General features: G+C 43.8%; 1 protein-coding gene across 2 annotated transcripts; it reads left to right on the top strand.

The window, feature by feature from the left end:
* The first annotated feature begins 2,032 nt into the window (after window positions 1-2,032).
* Window positions 2,033-10,134, top strand: LOC117407469 (E3 ubiquitin-protein ligase RNF6-like). 2 transcript variants are annotated; one of them, XM_034012541.3, is made up of 4 exons: window positions 2,033-2,368; window positions 4,144-4,352; window positions 6,756-6,866; window positions 7,873-10,134. In XM_034012541.3, exons 2-4 carry the CDS (start codon window positions 4,166-4,168, stop codon window positions 9,717-9,719), a joined length of 2,145 nt encoding a protein of 714 aa, XP_033868432.3. In that variant the 5' UTR covers window positions 2,033-2,368; window positions 4,144-4,165; the 3' UTR covers window positions 9,720-10,134. The 2 variants fall into 2 exon arrangements, with proteins under 2 accessions (XP_033868432.3, XP_033868433.3); XM_034012542.3 differs by having other exon boundaries at window positions 2,366-2,500.

The following is a 10,134-nucleotide window of genomic DNA, read 5'->3' as shown; positions in this document are numbered from 1 at the left end:
AGGTGTGCAATGGTACAAACCCTATGGGTTACACTGAGGTGTGCAATGGTACAAACCCTATGGGTTACACTGAGGTGTGCAATGGTACAAACCCTATGGGTTACACTGAGGTGTGCAATTCGAATGGGAGGTGCTTCTATAAAAACGATGTCACACTGGAAATCGCACCAGGTATTGGTAAGCAGGAGCTCTCAGAAATGCATATGTAAGTGATCTGCTGCGCAGTTCATCATTCTGGATATACAATCACCTGTACAAAACGAACATGCTTGTTCTTCTTTCAATTCCATTAAAATCATATCTTTTTTGGCTAAGGGGTGCTAATGCAATTTCCGTTCCTGTTTCAGCCTAACACAGATGCCGCACGTGTCTCGGATTGTCACTTAGAGGCTCTTTGGCATTTCTCTATTGTAGCTCTTGTGTAGGTGACAGACACCAGGTGTTCACAGATTGAGAGGGAAGGCCACAGAGAATCCAATTCCATCACACAGGTGATGCTCACTGAGCTTGCTTTAAATGTTACAATGTGTTGTTGCTGTTGTTGTTGTGAGGAGGAATTGGTAGAAAGCAGAACAAAGATCAGTTGAGAGAAGTGCCCCAGTTCAATGCGATCACTACATGCAACAAACCCCTTTGTTCTTGGTGTCTGCCATCCAAACAGCATGCATTGTTCTGATGTGCTGCTGCCCCCTGCTGGACAGTCATGGGTATTGTTTCACATCAGGGATCTCGAAACAAAGGATAGTAGCACTGTAAATAAATGAGAACATATTATATAATTATCGTGTGCGTATGATTCCAAACTCATGTCGCAAGCAGAAAGAAGAAACCCACATGTCCTCAAGGTCTGTTTCTTGAAACATTATTAATGGAGATTTTATTTAAAAAGCTGCCTTGATAATGTTGCTTAGAACACTTATCGCTGCAGTTTGATGTCAGTAAAAACTGAGTTTTAGCAGTAGAAAAATACACTTGCTCCAAGTAAAACTATAAAAGATAGATAGTTGTATGTAATCAATCCAATGCAACCCACACATTATATGAAATTATAAAAGGTACGGTTTGGGTAATGTTTTAAATCAATGTAATGGTGTATGGTACCCACAAATATTGAGCTGTTCTTTATAGGTACCACAAAGTTAGTTTCCATTCACGTGCCATAAACTTTACTGCTGTAATACAGTGACCTCTGCTGGAAGTATTAGGTAGTGTACCGCAGCCAACTTTGTGACCCGCAGCACAAAGCTTTGCGGCAGGGTTCTGCACGCGTTTTACTGGCTCTGCTCTTCGGTATACTGTGTCACTAAGGCTCCCTCTCTAAGACCTTGAGATAGTCATAATGTGGTGCATTTTCAGTTTTATGTTATCTATTTTTGTACCATTATGCAAGGCATCACAGTGTTATTAGCTCAGATTTTCCCCTGAGTATAGTTTCAATAGTAATGCTAACTGATTCCCCCAGTGGAGTAGACGTCATGCATTTATACCCCTGCCGCAATTGGCACATCAGACTAGTGACGCGTGTCTATTTGACATGTGTTACCATCATAATTTGTTTTCATGCTGAAATAAGACTTGACACGTATACAGCTGTCTGTCTCATTTATAACTGGGTTTATGTGTTTATAAATGCATTCTGTTGTTTTTGGTTTTTTTTTTTTTTTTTTTTTTACATATTAGGGATTAGGGATATTGCCCATAATTAGTTGGAGCTCACCCAAGTTTTGCCTTTTTCTATAATTTTTGATGGTTATCCAAATCTCTTTGAATAGTTTACTCAAAACGGCACCCCTGCACTCCTCTTGTGTGCAAACGTTGAATTTCTCTGCACCGCACACACGATCAGTTACTGTGTTATTACACTAGGATCAATGGGATAACGGCGACGTAATGCACATTGAATCATAGAACTAGCACCAGAGACATAAAACAAAATATTGAAACTGACAAAAAAAAAAGTATTTAATCGGTGCAAAGTGTTCCCAAGCTCAATGAATTCAAAGAATTTGCGGGAAAAAACATCCGTGCTGGAATCCAACAGAAAGGATTCCCCGCTTTGTTGAATCTATCTTTTCTCTCCAGCTTTTGTACTCAAGAGCTACATTAGACAAATCAGATTATTTCTTACTGGCAAGCTCCACAATTAGGGCACACTCTATAAGATTATTATGTATCTGTGATTAAATGCTGAATACATGTTATGACGGCAGGTCCCATGTCCATGAAGAATCTGTAGTTTTTAGAGTGGGAACTCTTGTACTTCGCACCGCGTTGGGAGGCAGGACAGTGATTACTGCAGCACAGTGTTCCCATCTTATTTCCAGACAGCAGACGGGAGAGGTGTCACCCATAGCGACTGCTGTTTCAGGTACAAAGCTGTTTCTAAAACGCACTGTCATTTTATCAGGCCTCTTAATAGGTTTACCGTGCAGGTTATAAGATACTCACACGGTAGAATGGGCTGAAATAATACAACAGTTTGGGAGCGCAACGTACCTCGGTATGTAATGGAGTCTTACCATACAAATGCGTTTTCCTCACGTAAATAAACTTGTACTCTCGAAAGCTTTCTGCTCATAAAAGAATGGAGCCATGTCCGAGACCTGTTAACGGCGTTTTTGCATTTTGAAAGTGTGTTTTAAAAAACCGGCACCGAAAGCTGTCTATTTTTAATTCATTTTTTTTGTCTGGCTTTATTATATTTTTTTTTTTTTGTCGAGTGAGGCCGAGTTTCTGTGTTGTTTGTCCCGCCTCCCGCCTCAGCCGTTTGGCTCTTCCAGCTGTCAGCGTCTTTCTCCCGGCTTGGGATTGGTCGGACACGCTGTTCTGTTCAAGTGTTCCTGAATCCTGTCTATTTCTAGGGCCTAGCGTAGGCTGTACAGTACTCGGTCAGTGAGAAAATGGTAGACCCGGAGTCTAAATCTATTCTTTCAATAAACTGCATTACTTGTGCGATACAAGACAGAACTCAAGTTACTGACATACATTGCCTTCAATGTATAGATAGATGTATTGTATTTTTATTTTGACGAATTACCAAATATATATTTTGTACGCAATGCTGTCAGCACAGAATCACGTTTGAAAACCTGCTTGGTCTGCCCGTGTACCCGATAAACGACTCTAGGTTCATTTTTGGCTATTCGGCTTGCTTAAATGTTGGCTCATTATGGGCGTTATAGTTGCAGTTTTTTTATTAAGATTAATTGACATTCAGCAACACCCTGCGACATCCAAGGGTGTGTTGGGGAGGCTTGAATTGCCATTGCTGTTTCTTTATTACATTATTGTATAGCCTGTTTTGGTGATGGAAATAAGATGCTCATTAGTCTGCAGTTTGAGCCGTTCCATTTTTTTCTGTCAGTTTAAATAGCCATAACTTACCAGTATTTGGTAGACAAATAGTAAAACCTGGAATGGACCACACTGCTATGCAGTAGTGTGAGCATCATATCCATCCTTGTCATCTGCTCCAGTTGGATTTGTTTTGATGTTTAACAATTTCACTGTAGGTGGTAAGTACATCAGTACATTAGAAAAACCAATAGGGTTGACCGTCATCATCATCATCATCATCATCATCATCATTATCCAAAGTCTAAAGAACAGACTTTTGGGTTCTTTAAAGCTAGCGATTTTACATCCTAGTTAATCCAATAAACAGCATCTGATCTACAAATCTGTTATCACTTATTACCCTGAATAACAGAGCAAAAACACATCTTGTTCAGCATCCAAAGTGTGTGTCTGATATGTGATTGCATGCAGGGTTGAGGTCAGTTCCTGTAAATCAATTTCCAATTCCCTTTTAATCAATTCCAAGACATAATTGATCAAAATTGCAGTTAGTAACTGGGTCTCTCAGTTTACTTAAACAAGTGACTTAAACTGAAGTCACTGTGAGTCAGTTGAATTGGCTTCAAATTAAAGCAGCTAGACAATCACAACAGTTATTATTTGACCAGAATAAACCTAAGGACAGGCGAAGATAGCGACCCCCAGGGCAGGCAGTCCCGGAGCTCTAGTCTCTAAAATATCATTTGCAATTCCTTCGAAGAAATTGGAATTAGGGAATTGATTTTAAAAAGGAATTGGAATTGAATAAAACAGGCAGTGACCCTGACCCTGATTGCATATTTGCAGCAGGAAGAGTTTCCCTTGCACCATGGACCCTCCCAGCTCTGGCCCGGAGCGAGGCCAGGCCCCCAGCCAGGAGCGCAGCCACAGCGAGGACGAGCGGCGGAGACAGCAGGAGCGGCTCAACAGGGAGGAGGCCTACTACCAGTTCATCAATGAGCTGAGCGAGGAGGACTACCGGCTCATGAGGGACAGCAACCTCCTCGGCACCCCAGGTACAGGCCAGGGCCAGCCACAGGGACGAGCTTTTGAGTACTGCACACAGGAGCTCGCTAGACCTGAACCCATCACACTAATCATACAGGCAGGGATGGAAATAAAGACTGCCGTTGCAGAGCAGTTTGATCCATTCCTGGTTTTACTAGGAGTTTAATAAGACACACACCTGAGCTTGTTACCTATATACGCTATGGCTAATCAAGCTTGTGGTAAAACCTGCAATGGGTGAACTGCTATGCAATAGGAGTCTTATTTTCATCCCTGGGTGGGGTAAGGTGCTCACTGAGAGTCTGTATCTGATCCCAAATGTTTAAAGCAAAAATTGATATGACGGTGCTCTGGTGTGAGCTCAGATCTCTCTGTGAGACACTGTTTAGTTCAAACAAAGACAAAATATCCGCTCAAATTTCTCTGTCAATTGCTGTAATTATTACTTTCTCCATCAAGAGACGAGGGTGAATTTTCTTGGTCCGTATTCCAAACTGTTAGAGCTCCAGTTAAAAGCCACAAAAACAAAGGCCTCTACAGTGCAGCGCTTGTCTACAGAAATTTAGATGTCTAAAAACTGCAGCCTTTACCTTGCAGTTATTAATGCAGTACGTTCTCTTACTACTTACTTCCAAGCTGTTTTGTATAATTCACACTTTGTTTTGCATCTGAATGTCTTTGTTCATTCATAGCATTATATCTGTTGCAGAATGGGTATCATTATTTGTCTCACTTGCCACAGTGGTCAAATTCCTGGTGGTGGTGGGCAGGAGAGGGTATCACAATTATATGTCAACAAAGATTCAACCTTTTGCAGTGCTTCCCAACCTTGGTGTTTGGATATTTCCCACTGACCATTTGCCACGCATTTTTTCACAACAGCATTTTTAAACTCATTTGTATGTGTATATGTATAAGTACACATAGAAAGTAAAATATTTATATAACTTGCCTAACTTAATGAGATCCCTGGGCTTGAATCTCCTCTACCAGTTCATTATGAAATGTTGCCATGTTGCGCATTGAAAGTTGCTGATGGCGAAGTTTCCATTTCTTTTTTCAGATTCTGAATGCTTTGTAGATAAATGGCATCTCAGTTTTGCAGGTTTAAGAGCTTTGTTTGACAAAACCTCCTGACAAATAACGCACCAGGGCTTTTTGGGTCGTCCTCGAGGCAGTACATGTAAATACCTGAATGTTCTGGATTGTATTTATAACACGGGCATTATTTTCTTAGAAGGTGGCTGAGATTCGTCAATTCCTGTTTTGGTTAAATATGACGGTGTCAAGAACAGACTGTGCACATTATTTCCAGAAGCAGTGTTAAGAGAATTTCCTTTTGGTATATAGTCTTATAAGATATTAAACCTGGCTGAATAAACCCCTATTATAATAACGTAGAGCTGAAATCGATCATTCACACTACGGTACAGTTCAGAAATATAAATATAGCCTCTCTTTGTTTCACATTAACTTCTGTTACTATGCAGCTAACCTCTCCAAAAACTTATAATATGGAAATAATAGGGATATCCTGGCTACACTGTAGCACATACTTTAAATTGTTGAAAATGAAAAGTACTAGTCATTCCAACCGAGTTAGAAATGTTGAATTCAGTGCGCTACTTTTATGTGGAGTGAAAAGGCTGGAGACAGATTACTTTTTTTTTTCCTGAACAGTGAAAACAAGCAGCAGAATCAGCACAGATTAGAAAGACGTAGATTTTTTTTAGTTTTGTTTTTTTAAACAACACTGGCCTGGGAACCACTGCCCTATTGTCTTATGAATTGTAATGTCAATGTAGGCGATGTCTTGAGAACCTCTTGACTAATATTGTTCAAACTTAGACATCTGTTTCAGTAAAGTCATTGAACATAAAATTCAAGTAGATCGCACTACAAGAGGGGTATGGACAAGGTGCCTGAATGTACTTTATACTGGTATATTTAGAATGTGACGTATGTCTAGTGAAACGCTTATCAGATTGTGACAAGAATTGCAAAGGACATTCTGTAGGACAAGTTACTGAGTGTATCAGAATACAGGAGTATATGGAGCAATGTATCCGGAGGGCTGCACAGTTACAGTAGGTCAGGATGATTTCCATTTGAACAATACTGGAAGCTCTTTATTTTGTATTTGAAGCTGAGGCAGGGGGTGTGCAGTATGTCACTGACGTTCATGTTCCTGTCATTTGAGCATGCCAATTTCAATCCATTTTAAAGTTTCAGTTAAAATAAAAAAAAGAAAAAAAACGTATTGAATCCAGAAACTGCCTATCCTTTGTTTACACGTTTTGAAGATGCAGTAGATTTGATTTACATGACTAGCACATTTTTGGTTTCTTTTTTTTTGTTTTTTTTGCAAACAATGGTACCCCTACCCTGAAAATTCCCTTGTCTTTCTGTAGGAGAAATCACTGCTCAGGAACTACGGCAGCGCTTGGATGGTGCCAAAGAGCGTCTGTCATCTCAGCCAAGAGCAGAAAACAGTGAAGCTGTCCAACAGGATATTAACAGAGGTGAGGCATTTTTATGACTATAAAACATGATATCGGACACAAGAGCTACTGGCTTAGGGATAAAACAGCAATTCGCTGCTTCTATACTTTATTTTCTTGGCATCAGACCTAACACAGTTCAGTAGGTATTATCTAATGGTAAAGCCCACATTCTCAAAACTTCTTGTTTGTTAATAAACCAGAAGATCCTTATATACAGGTATTTCAGTTCGTTTTGCTGTGGTAGAGCCCTCGGATCAAGGCTGGTCTGCACTCTTGAATTGGTGAACCCAGACTCAGAAGCTGCAGTTATAGCGCTGCTTTGCACACTTTTATTATTCAAAACAAACACAAGGTTTCTACAAGTAAAAATAAACCCAAGCTGTGGCTATCACGCTGCATGAACTAACCTGTCTAACACTGTTCAGGCTTGGCATGCGCCTTCACTGAACCATCTCCCAAACAAGCATTTCTTTGTTCTCTTTTATAGGGTGTGGCCAGGGGTTAATTGACATTAATAATTCTGTTCCCAACTGGCCACATTCCACACTTGTCTCATAAATGAATCAATTAAACATTTAAGCAACTACCCCTAACCAATTTACAGTGGGTGGCTGATCCAAGATGGCCGCCCGCCCCAAACACACACATGCACATGTGCAGAGCCTCTGCTCTGTCACAGTTGCTTATGAAATGTAGTTCTAACATTGGTTCTCAGTTACTTATAAGAAGTGATTTCTTTATTTACACATTTCTGTAGTTTATGCATCAACACTCTTGGATAAATATCTCTGCATATTCTTGTTTTTTGTCAGCAATTTCTTTTTATCAAACCTTTTTCAATCCATTCAAAGTCTAACGTGGATTGCCAACACAGAAAGCGATGTTTAAAATTCACATTGATTTGCCTTCTGATAATGTACCACCTCATAAGGGTTATAAACCTTTTTGCCATCACCCAGATACTACATTCACTATGTCTATTTTTTCAGCGCAATACAAACCCTTAGTGTTCTCTTTCCTGCAGGTTCTGAGGCCTCCGGGGAGAGCTCTAACGGGGATTCTCTGCTGCAGTGGCTCAACACGTTCCGCCGCACAGGCAATGCCACGCGGAGTGGGCAGAGCGGCAACCAGACCTGGCGAGCCGTGAGCCGGACCAATCCCAACAGTGGGGAGTTCCGCTTCAGCCTGGAGATCAACATCAACCACGACCAGCACGAGCACAGCTACGACTCCGGCAGCGAGCAGCCCGCCGACACCTCCATCCTGCCCGGCGCCACCGAGAGCGGGAGGCTGCAGAGATCCACGAGCACCACGGCCAGGCGCACCAGGAACAGCACCACCAGGCTAGACCCCAGCCGCCAAGCAGCCAGGTCGGCAGGCAGGACGAGGAACGCGCAGAGGACTGACATCACTGAGCCGTCATCAGCGGCCGCCCAGAGGAGGCTGAGAAGCAGCACGGGCAGGAGAGCCCTAAGAAGGCTGAGAAGTGCCTTGCAACAGAGACCGTTGGGCAGGACTGCCGAGCAGAGGCCAGAGAGAGGGCAGGAATGCCCCAGGGTTGTCCGGGAAGGTGGAGGCCAGGTGGGTTCCTCTCAGTCTTCGGAGCCCAGGAGTAGCAGGACTAGGACCAGAATAAACCTAAGGACAGGCGAAGATAGTGACCCCCAGGGCAGGCGGTCCCGGAGCTCTACGAGCAGGAGAAGTCGCTCACCCCTGCGTCGGTCTAGCACGGCTTCAGCTGCCTCTGCCTCTTCGTCTGCCTCTGCCTCTGCAGCCCAGTTGGAAGAAAGTCTGGACACGTCTGCAGAGCAGAGGCCTAGCAGAGTGAGCGGGAGAGAAGCGGTGAGAATGGCTGCCTCAGCTAGTGAGGATGGGCAGCTGGAAAGTGGGAGCCCTTCTGTGGAGCCGCCTTCTGTGGAGCCACCTTCTCTAGGAGCAGCCCCAGAGGGTGTGGTGGAGGAGGCTGAGTCCAACAGCTCCTCTTCAGCCAGTGTAAGGAGACACCCGACCATCATGCTGGACCTCCAGGTGAGGAGGATCCGCCCTGGCGAGAACCGAGACCGGGACAGCATTGCTAGTCGGACGCGTTCCCGGGTCCGCATGGCAGAAAACACAGTGACGTTCGAGAGTGACAGCGGCGGCTTCCGACGCACTATATCCCGCTCAGAACGGGCGGGGATACGGACCTACGTCAGCACCATCCGGATCCCCCTGCGGCGCATCTCGGAGACCGGCCTGGGGGAGCCCTCGTCCGTGGCTCTCCGGTCGATCCTGCGGCAAATCATGACCGGCTTCGGGGAGCTGAGTTCCCTGATGGAGACCGAGGCAGACTCGGAGGGGAACCCAGGTGGCCGTTCTGTAGACAACGGCTCCACCACAAATTCCTTTCAAATTCACACCAATGACAGCAACGCGTCCAGCGTGTCATTAGCAAGCAGACAACCTGAAGCTGAACCCGCCGCGCCCCTGGGGGTCAGTGCTGGGACCCAGCCGTTGGGGCCGGGCTCAGGAAGCAGGGAGGGCAGGCAGTCCAGCAGAGACACCAACAACCTGGTTGAAAACGGCACGCTGCCCATCCTCCGCCTGGCGCACTTCTTTCTGCTAAACGATGACGAGGATGATGAGCACCCCAGGGGGTTAACCAAAGAGCAGATCGACAATCTGTTGACCCGGAACTATGGCGAAGGCAACCTGGAGGCAGAACTCAGTAAAACCTGCAGCGTTTGCATCAACGAGTACGCAGCGGGGAACAAGCTGAGGAGACTGCCCTGCTCCCACGAGTTTCACATCCACTGTATCGACCGCTGGCTGTCAGAGAACTCCACCTGTCCCATTTGCCGGCAGCCTGTCCTCGATACCCGTCAGAATTGACAGGCAAACGCAACAGACCATTTCTCAGAAGATGGAAGCTTTTGTAAATACTGCATTCATGTTTTAAATATTAAAAACCCATTGTAATGAGCGGACGGTAGAACCTAAAGGGAAAAAAACAAAAAAAAAAAAAGTAAAGCTATATTTTTGTAGACTTCATTTTTTTTTTTTTTGCTTTGTTTTTTTAAGTTAAGCACTTTCTTAGCATCAATGTACTGAAAACAAACTTAAATAAAATCATGCGTTCTCACAGTAACGATGAATCCTTTCCGAAGGAGTCGCTTGCACATGGGGAAACTGTTCTTCAAAAGATATACAATGTTAAGAAATTAAGATAACTTGCTGGTTTTTAAGTTTAAACCTTCTTACAGTAGCACTGTGAGGTAGGCCCATTTTTTTTTTGTGGGGGGGGGGG

The sequence above is a fragment of the Acipenser ruthenus genome, chromosome 8 (genome assembly GCF_902713425.1).
Source record: "Acipenser ruthenus chromosome 8, fAciRut3.2 maternal haplotype, whole genome shotgun sequence".
Classification (NCBI taxonomy): domain Eukaryota; kingdom Metazoa; phylum Chordata; class Actinopteri; order Acipenseriformes; family Acipenseridae; genus Acipenser; species Acipenser ruthenus.
This window is presented reverse-complemented; position numbering and strand designations above follow the sequence as displayed.

What these genes read in the sequence shown, in the direction of transcription:
- LOC117407469 (XM_034012541.3), top strand. Translation starts at nt 4,166, where the DNA reads ATGGACCCTCCCAGCTCTGGCCCGGAGCGAGGCCAGGCCCCCAGCCAG. An exon ending in CAACCTCCTCGGCACCCCAG is followed by an intron (nt 4,353 to 6,755) that starts GTACAGGCCAGG and finishes GTCTTTCTGTAG; the next exon opens with GAGAAATCACTGCTCAGGAA. An exon ending in CCAACAGGATATTAACAGAG is followed by an intron (nt 6,867 to 7,872) that starts GTGAGGCATTTT and finishes TCTTTCCTGCAG; the next exon opens with GTTCTGAGGCCTCCGGGGAG.